General features: G+C 37.1%; 1 protein-coding gene across 4 annotated transcripts in view; it reads right to left on the bottom strand.

Annotated features, from left to right (window-relative positions):
• The window catches only part of PLCL2 (phospholipase C like 2), a 103,468-nt gene that overhangs the window by 9,325 nt on the left and 69,147 nt on the right, over positions 1-24,996 (bottom strand). For 2 of the 4 annotated variants that reach the window (XM_082046161.1, XM_082046160.1), the window contains 2 exons: positions 14,861-14,936; positions 1,119-1,228 (listed from right to left, as the gene is read on the bottom strand). In XM_082046161.1, the coding sequence (XP_081902287.1) occupies positions 1,119-1,228; positions 14,861-14,936 (186 nt within the window). Of the gene's footprint in view, positions 1-1,118; positions 1,229-14,860; positions 14,937-24,996 lie in introns of those variants that run through there. The other 2 variants (XR_014183397.1, XR_014183396.1) reach the window with 2 other exon arrangements.

The raw sequence follows: 24,996 nt of genomic DNA on the forward strand, positions 1-24,996 counted from the left end.
GCATATTTGTAGAATATATTAACTATACATGCAAATTTCTCCTCTTTTTGATTCTCTTCTGCATTGGAATTTTGTGGCGTAACACAAGGGGGACCAGAGCACCAAGCAACACTGTGGAAAGTTTAACACTTAAAACCAAGATGGAAAGCTGGAGAAATACATGTGTATTGCTGCTTTTCTGTAGTAGTTCACTGTCAAAAGAGATGATAGGGAATTCTACTTTCAGTAAGAACTAAAAATAAAAAAAATACGTGTGAGAAAATTATTTTCTCTATAATTAAAACAGACTTTCTAGTTCAATGTTGTGATGAAGTATTTGATTGAGTGGGAGAGAAGAACTCATTAGTGGATGTAAACACAAAACTTGAATAATTTGGGCTAGAAGGATAGTGTCAAGGGAATAAATTAAGGAAGGCAGTTTTGCTGTCTCGGTAACTTTTTATATACTTTGCTGAGATGAAAGACCAGCAATAAGAAATCTGAACTATTCCACATTCTAGTTTCCTGAGGGTTTCTGCCTGAAAGCTTTTTTATACTTTAGAACTTACTGTTGTATCAAAAGGTAAGCAAATGCACTCAACAAAATGCAAACAGAATCTCCCAGTCCATATACACTCAACTTACTCCAGTCTGAATTACTAATACAATTTGCATGTATCATTAATCATCATTCCTCACTGACTGAAGTAGCAACAGGTTCCTTTTCTTTTTTTTTTTTAGTGACAGCATTAACCTCAACACTCTTGCTCCCTTTCAAATCACAAAGCAGGATCTAAGCGGCAGCATCATTTCCTCCCAGCCCCAGTCACTTCATAGAAATCAATACTCATTGTTTCACCCATGTATTCCAGATCACAGTGGATCCTGTTGACGTTAAAAAGTTGTAAGAAGAAATTGTCAGACAAACCAAATGAAACAACCCTCTACAACAATAGAAAAGAAGAAAAATCCTCATTGAGAGTCTGTTGTGTTTTCAAGTTATGTAAACTAAACTGAACATGATGATGTAAGTGAATAAATCAAATTGAACAATGACACAGAATAATGATCAGTAACAATATTAGAATATCAGTTGTGAATGGAAAAATACAGTAACTAACCAAAGGAAGACACATTACCTTTAAAATTGTAATGTTCCACGTAAAACTTTCTACTGATTTTTGCAGTTTTCTTTCTTTTAAGCCTTCTCTTGCTCCTATATTGTGCAGGTTTTCATGAAACTCCATTGCTGTGGAGAATAAAAGAGGGAAGAATATAGTAACTACTGTAACACATTTTTGTGATCGCAGAGAGATTTGAAACTCATAAGGCAAAAGGACAGTGAGAAAGCTTCTGAAATTTTGTTCTTCAAGCACAAATGTATCTGACCCAGTCACGTGCAATGATATACAACATGCCAATATATACAGACCTCTAAGCCAAAATCCACACTGAAGTACCTGCTGGGTCACTGCTATATGCACACAGAGCCAAGCAAATATTTACTACACAAAAATATTCTTTAAGCACAGCCAAATTTGTTGCACTACATGTAAAAACCTCTTTGTGAGTTGCTATAGAATGGAAACAGTAACTTAACAAAATACTCTATCCCAGTAAATTTATTTTGTGCCCTGCTCTTTTATGCACTACATTTATATGACAGTTGTCCAGATAACAGCTTACATGATGGGGCCAGTCCAGAAAATAACCTTCTCACCGTACCCTGAGGAGAAAAGGCGTTGCTGTGCAGGAAGAGCGCCAAGTGAACTGCCAAGGACATTTAACCACACCCATGTAAACTACTATGTCCACAAAACCTGTACCTGACAAACCCCAAACAAAAATTTTTGGCAAAATTCAGATTAGCTTGACCTAAACATTGAGTAGAGTGACCAGAGCTTTAGTTTTAACCCAGTGCACTGCACAGATCTAAGAAAAATAATTTGCTTTCCATTGAGCTTTTAGAAGTCATATAAAAATAAATTTGAAATTTTCCTTCCTACAGGGGAAGTAAAATGTCCTTCCACGAGTACACACATCAACCAAACATGGATTACATAAATTATCCTATGGAAAATCATACATTAAGTTGTGCTCTCAAGATCACCCTCAGTAATAACATAAAAGGTATTTTGAGGGCAAAAGCTGGCAAGTGGTTGTGACATACACCTATGAACATAAAATTGAGTTACAGCTTAATAACAAATCATCATTTTAATTATATCAATTGCAATCTTCTGTTTGCTCAGTGAGTGTATGTGCTTCAAAAATTACATGTAATTAATTATCATGGAATAACCAGACAAACTTGCGTTGGCTGTCAATCCTAGAGTAGACTGACTTTCAAGGACATTATAGTATCTGTTCTTCATAAACTGTCTACCCCACACTCAAGTCCCATCATGAGATATAACTGAATGATCTCATTGTACATTCCCTTGCCTTACTCTCATATATATATGCACACACCTCTTTTAAGAATTATTTCATAAATTCATTTGAAAAACAAGATCGTTGTTTTTAGTTTTTCTCACTATTTAAATTTTACTACAAGGAAACCCTGAATTAAACTACTGTGTCATTTTTATTTTAAACACTTCTCCATAACTCTGACTGCCTCTAGAGTACAGCCTCAAGTAAACCATTCATATTCTGTTTCCCCAAAACAGATTTCTAACCAGGTGAGAAATAAATGTTCATTCATCCATCACTGTTTCCAAGTATCCATTTCCTCTTCACACCATCCAAAAAAATTAACGCCCAATATGATAATGGAAAGATTATGCACATGTCCATATTTATAACATTACATTTCTGGAGCTACCACAAAAATACAAATTTTCTCATTTGTACCATGAATTCTGAGATTATACTGCTAAACTCATTTCCATTGTTAGAAATATTGTCCTTCAAATCCACGGGCAGTAGTGATCGATAACAACCTTGAACTGAAGCCACTCAGAGAGATATTAAGAATAATGGTGAGGGCCTGCATGATCGATGTAGAGTATGAATGCAGCACAGCATTTCATTGTTGACTACATCTCTCTTAGTATTCCCCTTCTATGCCCCTGCTTGGTTTTCTTGCATTTTACTTTGGAACTACTTCATGCATTACCAGTGACAAAGTAATAACTAAAGTGTTAAATACCAAAATGAAACTTTCTTAGAAAATAACAAAAAAAAAAGGGAAAAAAATAAAATAAATACACCGAATTTTCTATCTCCTTGCAAGTAAAAATTAAGTTCTCACTCTCCTTAAGATATAATAAGCAAACTGCTTTTACAAGGCTTAATTACTTCTAGAATTATTAGTCCATTAGTAATTTTGCACTGCCTGAGAGCTCTTAAGATAATAACAGACACAATACTAACCTGATTTATCAGTCTTAATCTATTTTTGTATATACCACCTGCTTAATCCAAAAGGCACAAGTTTCATGTTTCATGTTTTCCATTTATACTGGCAGATGTTAAAAAGGATATTATCCTCATCTTCCTGACTGACCACAAATATTATATAGCATGTGTATTATTCATGGGTTCAGATGGAGCTCCTGAGTTATAATTTGGGCCCATTGCACAAAATTTTTTATATGTAATGAAGTTATTATTGATTCTTGTCCTGGGCCAGAAAGATAAGTTCTAAAAACTTCTTTTGATTGCAGGTGTCACCTTTACCAAATCCTTATTTACATAGAATCATTGAGGCTGGAAGGCACCTCTGGAGATTGTCTAGTCCAAGTACCTTGCTCAAAGCAGGAGTAGATAGAGCAGGCTGCCCAGGATGGTGTCCAGTTGGGTGTTAACTGTCCCCAAAGATGAAGAGTTCACAACCACTCTGGGCAACCTCTTCCAGTGTTTGACCCCACAAGATCCCCACTGAGCCTTCCCTGCTCCAGGAGGAACAGGGTCTGCTCTCACTCTCTCCTTATATGAAAAATGCTCCAATCCATTCATGAATCACCTTTCTGGCTCTTGCTGGGCCCTCGCCAATGACTGTGTCTCTCTTGTACTGAGAAGTCCAGGCCTGTAGGCAGCACTGCGGATGGGACCTCAGCAATGCTGAGCAGAAGGGAAGGATGACCTCCCTCGGTCTTCTGGCGATGCACTGCCTGAGCTGTGTTCAACTTCTTGCCCTCCAGGACACCCAGGTCCTTGTCTCTGCAGCTGTTTTCCAGCCAGTCGGCCTCCAGCCAGCACTGCTGAGTGCGTGGGGTCATTGCTCTGCATGTGTGGGACTCGGCACTTCCCTTGGCTGAACCCTTTTCATGCACTTCCCAGCAGCCCCCTTCTCCAGCCTGGCAAAGTCCCTCTGAGGAGCAGCACAGCCATCTGCTCTATCCACCCTCCTCCCAGTTTTGTCTCTTCTGTCAGCTTGCTGAGGATGCACTTTATCCCATCATCCAGGTGATAAATGACGATGCTTAAACAGTCGTAGCTCCAGGATCAGCCCCTGGGGCCCACCAGTAGTGACTGTCCTGCGGGTGGACTTGGTCCTGATCACAATGCACAGAGCCTGACTGGCCAGCTGGTTTTCAGTCCACCTCAATGCCCACTTACCTGACCTCTACTTACTTCCTGAGTTTGTGTGTGAGGATGTTACAAGAGACAGTGTTGAAATCCTCAGTAAAGTCAAAATAGAAACCATACACTGCTCCTCCTTCCTCCTTCATTGTAGAAGTCTGTCATGTTGGTTAGGCCTGATGTCCCCTTTGTAAATCCATGGTGACTTTCACCTATCACCTTCTTGTCCTTCCTGTGTTTGGAAACAGTTTCTATGAGGATTTACTCCACCACCTTTCCAGGGATTGAAGTGAGGCTGACTGGCACGGTCCTACTTTTTATCCTTCTTGAACTTGTTGAACTGTGCTAACTCTACTGCTTCTGACAGCATGATGAGGTTTCAAAGGCCATTACTTGATTCCATTCTGAGCTTTTGCTTGTGGAATACTAGGGCACTTAGTTTGCATAAGCAGAATTTGGAAGTCTGGTCACTCCTACACCACTGTGTGTAAGGGTTAGCTGACAGAAGCTATACCACTTCCTATGTGTTTGCAAAACAACTTCCAACCTTCATAATACGATCCAAGTCTTCCACCTTAAAGGCCAGTTTTGCAGTGAAATGTTCACCCCAACTACCCTAAGTCATGTAAATACATTTTAATACATGTAACAAAATAGCAAGAACAGGATTCAACAGCAGGTTTTTAAACTGAACAAAATATTGCCAACAAATGTTCCCAATCATAATCAAAGATTTCACAGCATATCCTTCTCCACTGCAGTTTACTTTTTTTTAAAAGCATTCTCATAAGCAATCCTTTAGTATTTCCAAATAATTACTTTCGTCTTCAGTGCTGAATCACTTTCTGGTTCCTCAGTGAATGCTGATTAGTTTAACTTGAACTTCATGATTGTCTCAGCTTTCCCCTCTCTCGTACCCTCCCTCCCCAACCCTGGAATGCATTAGATGGCTTTAATATTTCTTCATCCCTCCTAGAATACCTTATTATTCAAGATGCTTTTCTGAAATTTTATGTACAATTATTTTTTCCTGTTTGCAATAACTTCAAACAGCATGAGGAAACGAGAAGTTCTCTAAGCTGATCAATTCAATAGGAACCCTACAGCATGTGAAGAGACTAATAAGAATTTGCTTGGTTAATCTAGCGAAAAGAAAACCAAAAGGGGAGTAACCGCTCTCTAGATACACATCAGGCAGGTAAGGCCTTGGGCATCAAAATTATTTCAGCTAAAGGACAATATTTAAGGTGAATGCACATCAGTAAAATTGGAATTTATGTAAAATTTATAACCATTGTAGATGTGGTTCTGTAAGCAGCCTGGAAAGGGACAAAATTACTTAAAGCAACAACTCATATTGATTTTAAAATAGAGCTCAACATGATCAGTTTCCAAAAACTGCACCTGAGAGCAGAACTTCAGGACTTTCCAGTCCTGTGTTTCCTCAACCAGCTGCAGAATGATTCCTTTAAATACTACTACATGGCAGACCTCAAACCTCCATTAATTTATGCTCAGCATATTTTGATGGAATGTTCATGTCTATAAACTGATCAAGAACTGATACGACAGTATAGACACTGGCGTGTCCGATCCCTATGACATACTTCAATAACAAAAATCTCGTTCCTAAATAAAACATGCAAGGCAATACAACAGTCCTGCTGGGCTGATAAGAAACCTGACCCATCACTTGTCAGAATAACTTCCAGATTAGAATCTTAGCTTATAGTACTTTATAATCAATATTTTAATTGTCACGAATATGCTCAGAAGATACGAAACCTTTCATAACTACAAGCATGTGAGCTTATAATATGCATGTTATTGTTTTGCTGATGCTTGAAATGCTGGAACAAGGAAGATGTATTTCTGTTGCTGCCCTGCATACTGGGTATGTCAGCTTTGTAGAGCCAATATCGTACCTCCAGGAAAAGGTTTTATTTGGGGATATATTTCAGAAACAACATCGTACATACTATTACAAGTTACTCATCTCCAACTGTATTTAGCTTGGGAAAAACAGTCTCTTAATTTCTTCAAAATTAAACAACCTCCTATGAAATTCACTGTCCTTAAGTACTAATCAGAAATTACACCTCTTGAAATTTGGTTAGCAATTCCTCCCACTACTGGAGTTTCACTATAGTTCCAAGGTAGTATACTTAGGATGTTGATTAAAATGTGACAAGTAAGGCAGCAGAAGTGATTCTGCTATTTCTAAACTACTTGATGCATATATATTGCATATATTACACAAGTAGCTTTAAGTCACTGAGCTGCATGTGTTTATATTTTTGCCTTTTTACTGTACAATACATATATCTTCGCTAGAAAACTGGGATGAGAATTACATTTTTATTAGAATCAAGACGTGAGACTGTAACAAGGAGAACTGGTGTGTGTGTGTGTGTGTGTGTGTGTGTGTAAGGCAGGAGTTCAGACTGTTTGGAAATCTGTAATTTGTTTGCTTTTGTAAGAGTTACTATCACAAAGCCCTGGTACACCATGTCATTTTATAGGAAAATAATTCACATCTTTAACTGAGAGTTGAGATACTCATCTTTCAAGGAATCTTTAGCAGAACAGCGAGCACCACACCTGCTGTACGATATTTCTAAAGCCAAACATCTACTTGACATACTCCTTTGTTTTCCTTGATGAAAGCTTTCTTGACAAGAGCATGATTTGCAACCTAGTTGAGACATGATTATACAGCAGGTGTGCTCCTCTCGGTATTGTTTTTTTTTGTCTTAACAAATAACTTTATCAATGAAATTTAAGGATGGTAAAATTTTGTCAATAAACGTTTATACTGAGTATGCCTAATATGAAATGGGTAGCAAGTATCTGTCCATATATATATAAAGTGACACTGATAATACTGCAGGTAAGCACTTAACTTCACAAAAGCCAAATGTATCTTATTCATTCTTCATACAGAACTTTGATTTAAAGGCAAATTAAATACTTTGCAAAAGAGTAATAAATAATAAAAATTAAGTAAACATTATATATTCTTAAAATGCAACGATAATATCATACAGCTCTTGATTAGGTTACCACATATTGCAGCTCAATTACTACATACTCTATTCTCAAATTATTACAAAGTTTCTATGAATAATTTGCACACACAGATTTGTTCCTGACAAGGAAAAAAACCAATAAAGCACTTCATATATTAAAATATTTCTTCCCAAACTGCGTAAGTTAAATGCTAATATAGTAAAGGAAAGAATTCTAGGAAAGAATTTAAGCTGTAAGTGCTCATTTCCACACATAAATATTTCATCTGCACATACAACCGCTACACTTGACCACATCTTTAAAAGCCAGGGCTTTAATTTTTTATAGAATTAAATAAGTTTCTCAACATTTTTTCTTTCAGATTACATTCCTTAAACACTCAGGTAGTTCAACATGACAAACAATTTCCCTCAAACAAAATTTATCAGAAAAGTGATCTGGCTACCAGATCACATCAACAATAAATCAGGTTAGGGAAACAACAGAAATCACTATACCTGTAAATTCTCACACATTTTGTTTATAGATTACCTCTCATACAAAGATTTAAAATTAACCGTAATAAATCAGTACTTAGAGCATCTCTGTATTATCTAACTGCAAAAACTAAGTCTTAACAGGAACAAGCACTATTATAGATTCTCAAATACTTCCAAGGACCTACTTCCCACTGAAGTCACTCAAAACATCTGACATCATAACTAGAGATTTAGAATTTCTTTGCAGATTCTGAGTGTGCTGTGCTTCAGCATCAAGAAGCTCTAGGTATCAATTATTTGCCTTGAAAATATTTAGATTAATACTTGATGAAACAATGCACTAATTAAATTAGTTTTTCAGTATTCTTTAGTTATTTCAACTTCTTTCACAATGTGCAGTATCTCTATAGTAAGTGGAAATGTTTTCCAGTCAGTCAGTCAGTCATGTACTGCCTGAACTTAGAAGGTTAAAAATACATTGTGGTGCCTGCTGCCCCTTTATATTCTTTAACAGCAGCAAATGCAAATTCTATGCCTGAGATAACCTTCTTATCCCAACATCCCAAATGGTAATGGCATCACAGATTGCCAAAAGCCATTCTCTCTGCAAGAACAAAATTAGTAGTTAGTCTTCCAATCGGGACTCATGCAGTTCCATGCGCAATCACAATAATTCCGTTTTCAACATAAGACACTTTCTTTAATGCTGGGGAACCACTCTGACATAAGATGGTCACTGATTTCTGAACCATTGTCAGAAGATCTTTGAAGTAGTTGCAGCTCCAAGCTTACACTGTTATGTTACAAAGAGGACATCTGTGACATCTGGCCTTGATTTAATTAAAACTCGGTTTCTTTCAAGAGTTAAGTAACCAGCTCTACCTTCCTCAAACACTTTCAAGACACTGCTGTGTAACATTAACTTTCTAGACATCAAAGTCAACAAAAAACATATCAAGCTACACAAGACATAAACCCCACACACCAACACTTTTCTGCACCTCCAAAATACACAGAAAACCAGGCATTCATATATCAAAACTTTTGCTCTGAAGACTCATGGTATTCCACCCTCAATGTACAGAAGATTTTCATCCACAAGAACAGTTCTCCACAAAGACAAGCTGCATTTCTGAATGTGGTTGAAGTTAAGCCACTACTATGTATGAGAATGAACCAGTGCTGTCAATAAAATGAAAAAACAAAGAGCTACAATAGAGAGGACTTTTTCAACAGACTGCTGTTTCCCTCTTTTATTTACCAGCCTTGGACCTCAAGAGACACCAACAAAAGCATAAGGATAAAAATCTGATTTTATTGAGTGCTAGAAAGTAGATTTAGTAAGGACATTGATTTATGGCACATTATAACTTCTCCAAATATTCAGATCCTGCTGAGCCCACATTGTTTCACTGGCAATAGTAACTACTATCTCTTTCACTTCTGCGGGAATGTAACTTCCCCTTTCTTTACTAACACCTTCTGCACCAGAGAAGTTGGGTACCTTATTCTTTCAAATTGGCTGATTAAGACAATTAATTTAAACTCAGAGTCATTTCCCCAACCTGTATTTAACAGTTGTAGTTGTTTAAAATACAAAAAAGGGAATGTATATCTGAAACCCTGTTCAACTTCTCCACACTTCAGCTAATAAAGCATGTTCCAAAATTTGTCTTTCAACCATACTGATTACAACATTTTACTACCTCTGCTTTTGCTAAACCCCCATCTATGGACAGGTTGGAACTGCTGGTTAGTCTCAGTCATCAGTTGTTGTACTAGTTATGTTGTCACGTGTATATATAGAAAGCCCCCAGGGTAATAAACTAACTCTTCATCCTTTCCTACCATTTTGGATGAGATTGCAGTTGGGATAACCATGTGACCGTTGAGCAGATCTTACTATATAAAATGCCCACTGTATTTGTGCACTCTAATTTACTTCTCTATATCTTAAGAGATATAATTAACTTGTCTCTTCAATTACTTTTGGAGGTACAAGGCAACTGCTAAAAATATGAACTACACGCTAATATATAATAACAGATTGATTTTGTAAATACTTCTGTACTGGGAAAGGCTATTTAAAATCAAGAATTCTATTTTAGCCTCTTACAATGCTATTGTGATTTCCACTACATAACCGAATTTTCCAGTCATTTTTGCTGACTGAGGTTGCTAAAAGCGGAACATGCAGCTCTAGATAGTCATAATTAATATGATCCAATCTTTTACTGGGGAAGAATTGCATTAACAGTAGGGAAGTAAAGGCTTAATGTGAAGAGGCAAACTCAGGAAAACAATACAAAAGTCTATGTTAGTTTAAGTCTTTGCACTGGGAGCGGCAAATTAGATAATTCAGAACATCTAAAAGCACGTGAGGTGTATCCTAGGGAGCATCCACCTCTGTGTATGACATATCAGATTAAAAAAAAACCCAAACTAACTACTACATTCAAGGTATCACACTGAGCTATGTACAAGGAGCAATTCATCAACACTACATAAGCTGATTTAAGTGCAATTCTTCCTCTTTTTCTCTGCCGTGGCAGAATGTGGTTTTGAGAATACTCAAGGCACAGGAGAGGAAAGAGATTACAGAGTCAGGGAGTATATGCAATGCCAGGATAACTTAAGCTACTCTAGAACTGCACCTGGAGATTCTTAGTGGAACTGCTTGGGGAAGAAAGACAAGTAGGAAGAAAAAATGTAGAAAAAAATGGATCCTATTGTGCACTGTGTTTATCTTCAACAGCATCCAGAATGGCTGGTTATTCCCTTTCTTGAAACCATATCCTGTTTCCGCCACTGCCAAAGGACTGCTTCAGAGCATACATTAGAAAATATACTCAGTTAATGTCTTTTAGTACTTGCATTATTTAATAAACTAAGTTCCTGCTTTTTTAGTCACTTTACAGATGGAATAAATAAGACAATCCCTGCTCCAAAAACTCAGAATCAAAGTATGAGGGAAAAAGAGAACAGATGGATAAAGAAAGAGTGGGGAGTACAAGGAAGCATTGAAAACTATTTTGGTGAAGGTGGTAGGAGGACATGTGTCAATCTAGCTATCTTTGTGGGAGAATTTTGAAAACCAATTCAAAGGAAGTAGCCTGGTGGATGTTTGCAGTGAGCCTGTGGGACAACATGATAGAACGCATGACGATGGCTGTCAATCTACCAGGCACTGGAAACTCTTGCTACCAAGTAAGCAAACGTAAGAAAAGTGAAAGCAGCTCAGTCCTGACGTCCAATGAGGAAAAAACATAGAAATGAATATAGGGACAGACATCATCAAAATGACAGGCAGGGAAATGATGTACATAAAGCAACACTATAATGGTGAAACTCAGAGAAAGGAACGTGTAGCTGAGATCTCAGAAGAACCTGGACAAGAGTTCTGGATGCACAGCTGACTAGAGAAGGTTACACCTCTAAAACCATACAGAAAAACGCAATCTGAATTATCAGCACGCAGGAATGCATATTAGCAGCAAATTGACATTGTTAGACCTGTATATAATAGCTTCATTTCCTGAATAAAAACAGAAACCTTAGAGATCACTGCTTGTCGGTATTGTCACGGCTACTTTTTCCCCTACACACATTAACTTACCCTTACTGATGTTACATTTCACACATTGTTTTATAATTCTCAGTGTCACAAGATCCTCCTCTACTTTTTCACGGTCGTATCTACATTTGATTACATTCAATAATTCTTTGTCACCAGCAAACTGTGTTTGCTCATTATTTGCTCCCCGATCATGTAATGAATACTTGGAATACCGCAAGTCCTTTTGAGCTCCCACTGCTGAACACCAAAATTAATTTCTAAGCTGTCTTTCTCTCTCTTAACCAGTGATTAGCTCAGTCAGTATTTAAATTATAAAGCAAAAGAATGCAAAGGAAGATTCAAAGGACAAGTACAAGAATTATATGAGTTGGGTACAAAGGCAACTGGGGATGGTTAAGGAGACCTGGACATTCAAATTCTTTAGAGAAGATGCAGGAGCATTTTAGGTCTTTAACAGATTAAGGGGGTGCACTAGATTATCTTTAAATTCCCTTTAGCACCTACGTTCTGTTTTCTTGCAGGATCTTTAGCTGTCTTTATATCAACAAAATAAATGACACTGCAATCATTTTGAAGTTATGCAGATTTTTTTTCTTAATTCTGTTAAAGAATGAGAAGTACAGTGGGAACCAAAGCAATATTATGTTATCATATATTTTCATTAATTAATGTATCTAAAATGCTTTCAATAGCTATTTAAGAACATATTGTGTTGAGCTAAAATTAATATACTGATATGAAGATAAGTTTTTATATAGTTTAATTTTAAAGAATCAAAATGAGAGAAGTTTATAGTTAAATGTTCTTAGAGAATATTAATAGTAAAGAACCTGAATCCTGAAAAAAAGCCACCTCAAGAATTGTATCTTTGCTTATTCAATAGGCCATCAACCTAGAAAGAAATAGCAGTGCCTGTGTTTTAAAATTAGTTCTGAATTTTAAAGGAAGCCAAAAGTCTTATTATTAAGCTTCAGTTAGAAAATGGTTTAATAGAATGAGTCCACTTTGCTTATTTAAGAGAATTCTCTTACGAGCCTGTTCATGACAACAATAATTTACTGCTTATTGGCAGTTTGAGTATTTCTTCTTATTTTAGCAGCTTTTTCGATCTTTGAGCCCCAGAACACAAAAAAAAAAAAAAAAAGCCAGACAAGGGCATGATTTTGCTTTTTTCCATATCAAGAAACTACATAGAAAAACGTATAATCTTTTACTCAGAATTAAATAGAGTAGCATGCACCAAGATCATGAGATTAATTACAAGAAAATCTTTGAAAACCATTGATATTAAAAGGCAATTCAATTCAGCTCATTCATCTTAAAAAGTACCTTGACCCTGCAGGGCTAAAGCTGCCCTAAATAGCAGGATCTATTACATAATCCATACTTAGGCTTATGTCACCATGCTGGAGTTTTCTCATTTAAATGAGATAAAAATCTCCACTATATAGTATAGGCTTTAAGTCTTTAGCATTCTTAAACAAAGGATCCTTGGACCCAGCTGCACTTCATGTAAAACAAGGCTGTAAGACTCAAGAAAATGGAAGTTTAGTTGAATCTGTATGAGCTAGTATAAAGCAATCTTTTCTGAAGGGCAACAATTCTAGTATATGAGGTAAACCAGGGAATTAGCTTTTGCTTTACTTCTAACCAGGGCACTAAACAGCCTGAGACACTGATGAAGCTAAAAAAAATCTGGCACACCATCACCACAACAATGGAAGACAATTCAAGAAGTAAGCCTACAAGACAATGTCCTTAAGGCAGCATGATGTATTTTGAGTTTGGTATTTTAGATGAATCTCTGCATCTACTAACAAGATACATGAAATAATATTTTGTCACTCATGGCATTTATGATTACTTATGTTTGACAGCTTGAAGTAAATAGGACAAATTAAAATTTTTAAGTATTTCGACACTTCTATGGTTTGACTCAAATTCACGCAGTCTGAGGAATGTGTGCTGTGAATAAAGGGGAGATCTAGAAATTCAGAGTGGGTGAGCCTTCTTGCTGCTGATCTGAGTTGGAAGACACTGATAACAGAAAAGAGTTTGTAAAGGGAGGGTGAGGGTGGAAGAGCATTCTTTTTTTCCTTTCAGGAAAAGAGAATAAAGAAAAGGGACCAAAATTCATAGGACAGCAGAGAAGTGGATCAAAGAATGGATGAAAATAATGGAAAATGATGGGAGCTGCAGGATGCTGAATATCAGATAGGTGAAAATGTTTTGTATATAAAATCTTTTGAATCAACTGAGTCACACAAGGCATGTTTGTAGACACTTTGAGTGACTCTCGGGCAGACTACCTGTTTCTGATGCAAATGTGATGCATCACTACCCTGAGTAAATTTATAACATCATTTAAAAATACTTTTAAAAGACCAAAAGAAAAGAAACATGAATAAACAGCAAGGTTAGGGATGCTATCCATAGTAAGAAAGCTTCAAAATTTAAAGTTGTGTTCAAATGAGAAAACCATTACAATATATCAGGTGAAAAAAAGGCAATTTGTGAAGGGATTAAGAACTAACGGTACAATCTGTTTCAAATATATATCAGAAACAGGAAAAAATGCAGAAAATCTGTGAGACCAATGGGTCATAACAAAGTTTAAAAAAATAGACTTTCTGCATCCATGTGGTTTGAAAAGCCTGCCACAGAAGATACATGTAATTGTCTGAGTAAAACTGTCAGTAAAACCAGTTTTACTCTGAATAGATAAAATAGTAACGAATCAGCAGAACCAGAGGGTATCCACCCAGCAGATCTAGAGAAATGCAGGGACAAAATACCTGAACTATTGTCAGGTAATTATCAGAAGGCAAGACACTTTACCAAGGCTCTTGAAGACATTAAGCCTACCATGACAAAAGGGGAAAAGTTATCATATAGCAAAAGAGGAGATCTGAGTAAATGCTTAAAAGATTTCATTGTGAAGGAAGATAATTCACTTTCTCTCCTGTAAACCTATGTTTACATTTGTGGAAATACTATACTGACAAGCAAGCTACTGTCCATATATAAAATGCTGACACTTTCCAAAGTCAAGCTGTAATTCTATGGATCTTTCATTTCTGTGATTTGATGTGTCCTTTTCCCTATTATTGTATGTGCCCAAATTAGATTTTTTGTCTGTTGGGGGCGGGGCAGGTTATGGTTGTTTTTCCTATGGTTGAATAAATAAACTCAATTAATAGTTCTGTGAAATAAAGAAAAATGCAGTAAGTTCTTTATAACATTTTTAAAAAGAGCTTGTACTTACCTGCTTTCTGACACTGTACTATCTTCTCATATAAACTATCTGTACTTTCAACTAGAGTCCTGATGGTCTGTATCATCTGTAGAGAAAATAAATTAGAATAGACAGAAATATCAGTAAAATTCGATTTTTACTGAAAAATTTTAATCTGTAAAAAAAGTTAAAATCTGAACTCAAATCAATAATCTAATATTTGTTGTTAACATAATGAATACATTCATTTTCCTGGTCAGGACCAGACAGAGAAGTGTCCTAAATGCGGCCTAAAAACATAAAAAAATACTGTGTTTTTTGGCTGGGATCTGTGAACCCTGAAGTAAAATGTCTACTACATAATTCACTGCCTATCAAAGCAAGTGGAAATTATACCATTATTTACCAGGTAATTCGCTTTTGGTGGCTTGGGTAAGACACCCTGGATGCAGCAGGTTTCTTCTTCCTCACTCTGACATCTGGGATGATGACCACTCACCACCCAGTGCTTCCTTTCTCCTAGGGATCATCTCATTGCTTTTCCAGATCTGTTCCTCTACATTTTTTCCCTTTCTGTGGCTTGACCTGTACATATGTATGAGACAACACTCTACAGAGGAAAACAAATCACTGCAAGCTAGTACTGGAGGATAAGAAAATAAGAAACACCTCCTTTACTTGATCTTTCTAAACAAAAAGTATTTTATGGAAGCTCAGCTGAAAGCACACTGATTAAGATGGAACTGTGCAGATTTTTCAGCCTAGGGTATGTACTGAGAAGTAACGACTTTGTTTCACACCTTACCACTGACATCTCTGCTATCTGCTCAAGCAGACGGATTTCTCATCACTAAAACAATGACTAAAGTTTGACATGTTACTTATGTGGGTGTTCATATAGAACTTGCTTTTCCTTTGGAGACCACAATTGCTGTTATGAGCAGGAATGTTCCATGTTAAAGAAAAAAAAAATAACCACAACCTTCTCTAAGACTTCCTCAGAGAAATAACGCTTCAGGAGGCATGACTAGAGTAGTCCTTCCTCACACGTAATAGAAGTGTTCTCCAGCTGAGTGACATTGAGGCTGTTTTTCTTAACATTGCTCTAAGGCATAAATTAATTTGGAAAAGCAAGTAAGCCTCAGATTTTTGATGATGGCAAGTGTGCAAGCAAGGAGAAGGAATACCTGCACAGATGTAAACTGCTCTGCAGACTTCTATTATTTCCAGATACTTCTATTGTTTCCAGATACACAAAGATCTGGTTTATTTAAATTACAAGGCATTTAAAAACAATTCTGTTCCTATAATCACAATATAAAATGAGAGAATAAAGAAAATTCGGCAAACTCACAATTCTATGTTTATGCTATGTACAAACCACATACGAACAAACAACTTTAGCGTATGTGGAGGTCGTTGTACTAGAGAGTTTAATTTAATCTTCATATCTTGATTAACTTGTATTTAATTTCAAAGTATCTATTTACCCTGATTTATATCATTTTTTTTAAAAAAAAGGCAAATTATAATAAATTAGGAAAAAATAATAACTTGATCAGGTTGCTAAGCTGCAAGTGAAATACTTCAGCTTACCATTTTTAACTGGATTGTTTGAGTATAAATATCAATATTCATTCAAGCAAAAGCTGTCTATAAATATGCCAATTAATGATTAGGTGTAATAAACAGAACTATTTTAAAAAGAGAAGTATACTTAAATATGGGAATACATTTCGCCCAGATAGGCTTCCTTAGGGAGCACTGTAAACTGACTATTCCTGATGCGTCAAGGAAAAAGCTGCAATTCACCATGTTTCATTATTATTTGGTCTTTAAAACAGTATTCAGAAATCGAAATAAAGCCACTATAAACTTGCTTGAAAGGCAAGGATTTTACCTGTTTCAATATGTGTGTCATAGAACTTATTTGCTTCTGTAATACACTTAAATGAGGAGAACCAAAACACCATTTGGTTCAATCACAAATAAATAATACTTCCAATACCTGATGTTATTTTGCTAACTAGCTGAAATGATACTGCAAAGCATCATCCACTGAGCTTTTGCTGCATTGAAAATCACCTTGAAAAATGAAATGTTGAGCATGTATGGCTCTTGTTTTGTCAGGATGCTAACACACAATGAGGACTATAGTGGGATTCTCTGTTACTAAGAATCCTTTCACCTGAGAACCCATTTGACTGGATTTCACAGCAGAGAGAGACCAGATGTGCTGCCTATTCAAGGCATTTGTTCTGGAAGAACTGTAAGAAATACTGCAACTCCTATGTTAGTCTATTCTGTGTTCCTGACCCCATGTATGTGATAATTTCTAAGTGATCTCAGTTAGGTCCTATTCCAGACACAGAACATCTCTATCTGCTCTGTTTCCTTCATACAATACATTCTACATGCACATTTCATAATTTATAAATCGGAGAGAACAAGTCTCAGCAGTTTAGAAAACTTACTTTGAGACCTTGCACTGATTTTCAGAAACAAGAGAATTCAAAAATGAATAAAAATGCTTACATCACTACTTCTTTGTTTACTTTCTGTATTGACAAGCAAGAAAGCTGTGCTAGTTCTGCAGATGAAAGGAAACAAAACTAATTGCTCTTTCATGTTAGCAAAGCTAACACTGAAGAATAATTTATTATAACGTGCAGACACAGTTTTGGTATGGAAAGCTGCTGTGCCTAAATACTCTCAGATCAAAAGCAACATCTTCTTTCCAACTTTGGAAGAAAAATATCAGTGGGTTCCACGTGACAGAAATTATTCTAATAACAATTTTTGTATTACCAAGGCCAGTAACAACTACTTTCTTTATCTTTGATCTCTAAAATACATACAACGGTGGATTTAAGATTAACAGCACCACTAAGCAAAACTGGCTGAGTTAGCAATAATTAAGGGGTTGATTGCCACTACTGTTCAATCAATATTACGCTACACCCTAATTTTGTTCATGTCCTTCACTACAGAAATAAGAGAGCAGTATTATGTGTGCATTTCTAGGTGTCACCTTGCAGTTCTGTTTGATTAATAAAGTAATAGTATTAGTTCATTATAATTTTATTCTGATACTGCTCTTCACCATGCAGGCACCTTTTAGTACACATTCGGATATTTGTTACATGACTCTTACGGAGTGTTTGAACATATAAATTCCTTTTGGCGTTCAAGCCAAAATTATAACATCACGAAAACATTCATGTAGATATTAACAGAGACTGAAAGACTTTTGGTAGACACAGCATATGGAACAACTGAGTATAAATGGTTATATTTAAACAAAAAATTAGCCTGATCCAAGTGATACTTGTATGTGCTCAGTATAAAAGCGAAGTAGGAAATGATGAGTAAGCAGGAGCTTCAGTGTGAAAAACAGTATGTCTGCAGCAGAATGAGAAATTAAATTCTCAAGGCAAATTAGTTGTGGAAGTTGAGGAGAAAGACCAAGTAGAGTCTAGTATATATTTGACTAGCCTATACTGAACAAGCCAATCAATAAGCAGGTATTTGCTAATGACAGCCAACTTTAAGAATATTATCAGTGACAAAACTGGAAAGAGAAATTCAAATAAACTTAATAGGGAACAACGAGCTACCAGCCAATCATTAAAAATGTATTGCAAATTACCCATGCCTATTCCAAGAAAAGAACAGATATTACATGAAGCTTAGCTATACTTTCTAGCAGGTATTTTAAAATATTAATTTCCATCTCTAACCTATGTTGCTCTGTTCTGGGAGTAAAGATTCAAAATATCCAACAAATATATTTTAAATATAGAATACATAACACTTGCTGGAATTGCTTCATCTCTCACTTTGATTTCTGCCTCCCCATCCTACCACAAACTTAGTATGACCAGTGAGCTGCTCTGTTACTCATTACATACTGCACTATCTTCTATCTTCTTTTTGTTTGTTTGTGGGTTTTTCAGTTGGTTTGGGTTTTTTTTGTTTTGTTAATGGAAAATGGGAAATGCAGAATGGTATGCTTTATGAGCCTTGACGTCATCCCATTTTTGCAGAGGCCAGGCTGACAGTTTGATCTATTCGTCGAACTCTATTTGTTAAATCATGCAACCATTTTACCCAGTTATCAAGAAAACTGTCAGTAATTCTAACAAAAGGACAAATGTCAAGAAATATGGAAAAATATTTAAATTATTTTGAGAGGTTTTAGAAATAAACACTAAATGATTAGTCCAGAGTTCTCAACAAGGATTAGAAACCTGTATTATTATATATTGCCACTTCCTTAAAAAGCATTATGACAATGGTTAGAAATCAAAGTGATTCTTGCTTCAAACGGATGGAGCTGTGTTGCAAACAGCACCATTTACCACTTATGTGACTGTGTCTTCACAAATCAAATAAAAAGTCATATACATAAAATATATCTATCCTCTTCCTCAACAAAATAGAATTCTCTCAGTAAGAGAGACAGTTACAGAAAATTTAAGAAAAAATTATATGTCTAGACTACCCTTTAGGCTTATTTTTTATGTTGCAAAGGTTTTTTTACAAAAATAACAACAAAAGAGACTTAACAGAGATAAATGCTATGAACTAATGCTACGTATGTCTATGCATGTATGTAAATGCTTCCACGTATGTACACTTGCATCTATTTGAGACCATTAATTCAGTTGCAGTTGAGTTTGAACAAGTGAAGATGTATTTCTAAAAGGTTCACAAGACAGCTCTTCTGGTAGAAGACAGAACATCCTCTTTAGGCCTGCAACTTAGGGATATAGATTGAACTCAACCCTTAATACTTTAAACATCACATTTAACAAAGAATACAGACCCTGAGAAAGAAATAATAATAATTAAAAAAAAACAAAATCAAAATAAACAAACAAACAAAACCCACAAACAAAAAAACAGGGTTTATTAATTCCTCTGCATGTGGAACTGGTTGGTAGCACAGCAAGAGAGACATTAGCCACACTTTAAAATGGAAAAAACAGCCAACAATAAACTGTGTCTGGCTGATGAAACTCAGTGAGAGAAAATACCTTCACTGACAGAGCTGCAACACTGAAGAAGAACTTTATTTTTAGCAAGTAAAGCACGTTACACATTTACATTTAGAAATCTGTGAATATGTGTTGCCAGTACTGCTAGACCTACATTCCAACAGTAAAATTGAAACCATACTTAGAGTAGGTATAAACCAAACCTTTATTAAATTGGCACTCTCCACAATATGATGTTCACATTATCCTTTTGTCTCAAATCTCAGCATATTAGATGTACTTCTGAAACCACAAACTACACCATTTCTGCAAACAGTTTAGTATTCAGTGGCCAAACTGATGCTCTTAATAGTAGTAATAATAAAATGTCTGGAAAACGCAAATTACATTTTAAGTATATAATAGTACAAATAGCACCAATAGCAAATAGCCCTTCACAAAAAAACCCAAACCAAAACAAAACAAAACGGAAACCAAGCACAGGGCATCCCAAACTACTACAAAACATGAACTGCTAATAGTATCTGCACCATTTCAAAAAATGTGTGTGACCAGAGAGGGTCAGAAGTTGCTACCACTGTCCCAAGCAATAACAGCAAGGGAAGGAATGCTGGTAGAGACAGCACAGAAACACTGGAATTCTCAAGAACCATTATATGTACCAGCACCAGAATAGAATAAGTTCAGTTCACATTAAATATATGTATAAACTGTATCCAAGCAGTCCAGTGTTCAATGTCAATGCACCAGAAGGCATTTTTGTTGGGATACTGGAACAAGTAAAAGAATCGTTCTTAGACCTTTCAGTGACAATTGCCATGGTTGGCTTGCTCTGAAGCTGCATAAAGAACTGTTTCAAACTACATATGCTGCCTTTGATTTCGACTGCAGAAGACTGGTGTTATAGCAAGAAGGAAGGACATGAATGGCAAATCAGATTGCAAACTCTTCACTACTTGAATTGTTGCAATGATGCAGATACAACACTAAAAGCATTCTGAAATGTCCACCTTTTAACCAGCACCACCATAAACAGAAGTGGAATTCTAACAATCAGGAGTTTCATGTTCACACTACTGAGCCAAGTTCAAGACTCAATAAGCAGTGATAAAAACCTTACACCTACCACCCTTGAGACTGCAATCACCGCAAATTCAGCGCTACTCAGTTTTCAAAGAGCACAAGGTCCTCGAGTTCAAACGGAGTAATATACAGCAAAGAAAAATGTTGCAGCGATTACGAAGCAGCATCTTAACAGAAGGGACAACATACTTTTCTCTGTCCCAAGTTTCAGTTGCAGTCTTCCAGGAGACCTCTTAGCACAGCTTTAAAGTATCTGAAGAACACCTTGCTAAGTTGCATGGAAAAAAATAACTGAAAAAAGATAGTTGAACAGTTTTTAGAGATTACAACTTTCTGATGACTACCACGGACGAGTGATGAGAAAAACCTGCAAAGGCCCCAGCAGAACACATTATTGTTTTTATTTTAAAGTTTTTCTTCAAATCCCAGAGAAATTTCAGAAATTAACACAGAAAGATCACAGCCGGTCCATGAGTTGACTAATTCCTGTTAAGTAAATCAAGCATTGATTGGCAACAGAGTCTGGTTTAAAGCCAGTTTCATCAAACACAAAGACATATGTGTGGGATGTAACCATGAGTCCTGAGGGGGCAGATTGATGTGATGGTTATCTTTGAAAGGTCATGGCAATCAGAGGACATTCCTGAGAACACAAAGAAAGCAAATTTCACTCCTATCTACAAGAAGAGTAAGAAGCAGGACCAAGGAACTACAGGTCAGTCAGCCTCACTTCAATCCCTGGAAAGGTGGTGGAGTAAATCCTCATAGAAACTGTTTCCAAACACAGGAAGGACAAGAAGGTGATAGGTGAAAGTCACCATGGATTTACAAAGGGGACATCAGGCCTAACCAACATGACAGACTTCTACAATGAAGGAGGAAGGAGGAGCAGTGTATGGTTTCTATTTTGACTTTACTGAGGATTTCAACACTGTCTCTTGTAACATCCTCACACACAAACTCAGGAAGTAAGTAGAGGTCAGGTAAGTGGGCATTGAGGTGGACTGAAAACCAGCTGGCCAGCCAGGCTCAGTGCGTTGTGATCAGCAGGACCAAGTCCACCCGCAGGACAGTCACTACTGGTGGGCCCCAGGGGCTGATCCTGGAGCTACGACTGTTTAAGCATCGTCATTTATCACCTGGATGATGGGATAAAGTGCATCCTCAGCAAGCTGACAGAAGAGACAAAACTGGGAGGAGGGTGGATAGAGCAGATGGCTGTGCTGCTCCTCAGAGGGACTTTGCCAGGCTGGAGAAGGGGGCTGCTGGGAAGTCCATGAAAAGGGTTCAGCCAAGGGAAGTGCCGAGTCCCACGCATGCAGAGCAATGACCCCACGCACTCAGCAGTGCCGGCTGGAGGCCGACTGGCTGGAAAACAGCTGCAGAGACAAGGACCTGGGTGTCCTGGAGGGCAAGAAGTTGAACACAGCTCAGGCAGTGCATCGCCAGATGACCGAGAGAGGTCATCCTTCCCTTCTGCTCAGCATTGCTGAGGTCCCGTCCACAGTGCTGCCTACAGGCCTGGACTTCTCAGTACAAGAGAGACCCAGTCATACTGGTGAGGGCCCAGCAAGAGCCAGAAAGGTGATTCATGAATGGACTGGAGCATTTTTCAGACGAGGAGAGAGTGAGAGAGCAGAGACTGTTCAGCGTGGAGTAGAGAAGGCTCAGTGGGGATCTTGTGTGGACAAACACTGGAAGAGGTTGTTCAGAAATGTTGTAGAGTCCCCATTCTTGGGAACAGTCAACACCCAACTGGACACTGTCCTGGGCAGCCTGCTCTATCTACTCCTGCTTTGAGCAAGGCAGTGGGACAAGACCATCTCCAGAGGTGCATTCCAACCTCAGTGATTCTGTGTAAATAAGAGTTTCGGCAAAGTCGACATCTCCGATCAAAAGAAGTTTTTAGAACTGAGCTTTTTGACCTAAGACAACCATCAATAATAACTTCATTATACATAAAAATCAGGTGTGGTTTTGCCCAGACAGTCCAAAGCTGCCCTATAATGAAAAACTGATCTTTCTAGTATCCAGGTATAGTCCAAAGTGTCAAAGTAAGAAAATGCCATCTGCTACTTCTGCACACACAGAGGACTCCTCACATCAAACTAAAATTTGCTTCCAAGCATTTTTTTAGCAAACATATTGTCTAAATTAGAAATTATCCCTCTAGCTATGCAAGAAAATAAATGTAGCACAGAAATACAGAGTCACTGAGGTTGAAAGGAACCTCTGGAGATCATCTGGTCCAACCCACCTGCTCAACAGGGTCACCTAGAGCAGGCTGCCCAGATGGCTTCTGAATATCTGCTGGGATGGAGACTTCACAACCTCTCTGTGCAACCTGTTCCCCTGCTCTGTCACCCTCACAGTAAAAAAGTGTTTAACGATGTTTAGAGCCTCCTGTGTTTCATTTCCTGCCTCTTCTCCTGTCACTGGGCACCACTGAAGAGCCTAGCTCTGTCTTCTTTGCAGCCTCCTTTCAGGCATTTACACACATTGACGAGGGGGCCCACCAAACCTTCTCCAGGCTGAACAGTCCTGGCTCTGTCAGCCTTTCCTCACAGGAGAGATGCTCCAGTCCCTTCATCACCTTCATGGCCCTTGGTTGGACTCCCTTCAATATGTCCACGTTTTTCTTGTACTGGACAGCCTGGAACTGGACACAGTACCCCAGGTGTGGCCTCTCCAGTGCTGAACAGAGGGGAAGGATCACCACTCTTAACCATAACATATATGTTATGATATCACTAAGTACTATATTTCACTTTAGACTTCAAAACACTGTCCTTTTCTGAGACAAGGCAGAGTAAATTTCCATTATGCCTCCTCAACTCACTGGCATATTATGATATAACATACTGCTGTGTCTAATGACAGTAGCAGTACACCCTCATAAGTGGGAAAAACATAGGAAAGGGCTCATGGTTTCACTTTTTCAGCTCTTCTTTCCTCTCTCACTTCTTCTAGAGATGTTTTATATTATAGGAAACACACACATGGAACAGGGATTTTTTTGTCTTCAGAAAAAAGCAAACTGAGATTATGCCATAATGCAGTGCAGGAACATAAGAGATGAAATCCACTTACCAAAACTAATTCTTGTAGGCCCAAGAAAAAATAGGACATCATCTGTTCTTAATTCTGCAGTATCCCAAAATGAATTCGATTTCCCACAGTTCAAGAAAATTTACCAAAGGAACAAACAGTCCACAAGTTCTCCATTAAAAAGACTTATTTCTTTCTTACTTTCTCATGAGTAAAGTATTTGAGAAAGACTAGGTTGAAGACAGAGTAAATAAAACAATTACCAGCTCTCTATGCACACAATGACATCAAACTGTTTTAAATCTAGCAGTCATTTCTCCTTGCTTTCATGACACTCTGGCTGTTACAGCAAAATCATTTTTAACATTTTTAAATTAAAGTTGATAGAATGAAAACACTATGTAAACAGTGGACAATACGGAATCACATACATTTGAAAGGAAAATATCCTGTATCTGTAAAGGGCATAAATTTATCATCCTTATGAAAAAAATAATATGTAGTGTTATTTTTGAAACTAAATCCGTCAGTAACAGTAGCAATAACCACAATTTTTTCACCCAGAAAGTGTCAAAACGACAAACAGAAAATTAGGAATTCATTGAGAAAGAAAGAGAGAACTACTATTGGAGATACGGAGTACATTTAAGAGAAGTTGTTATGCATCTGACCTATTTTTATGCTCTTCCATAAACATTCCATTGGACTACATTTGAAACAGGACGGCAAGCTAGATGAACTCTTCTTCCTAAGTAGTCATATTATTTTATGCTCTAAGGAATACGGTGACTCAGCCATTAGCCGTAATGGGATCAGCGAGAGGATACAAAAAGCTTCCCCCTTCACGCTCTTAACAAAAAAAATGAAGAAATCTTGACTTCCCAGAAGCGTCGAGTTGTCATTATCAGAGCTTTTCAATCTATGTAAAACAGCTCATACTTTACAACGTTTGGCACTAGAGTCTGAATATCTAAAATTAGATGTTTGTTTCTGCCCTTGTGGACTGGAAAGCCCAACATTAACTGAGGTTATCAT

The sequence above is a fragment of the Streptopelia decaocto genome (genome assembly GCF_964273445.1).
Source record: "Streptopelia decaocto genome assembly, chromosome: 2".
Lineage (NCBI taxonomy): Eukaryota > Metazoa > Chordata > Aves > Columbiformes > Columbidae > Streptopelia > Streptopelia decaocto.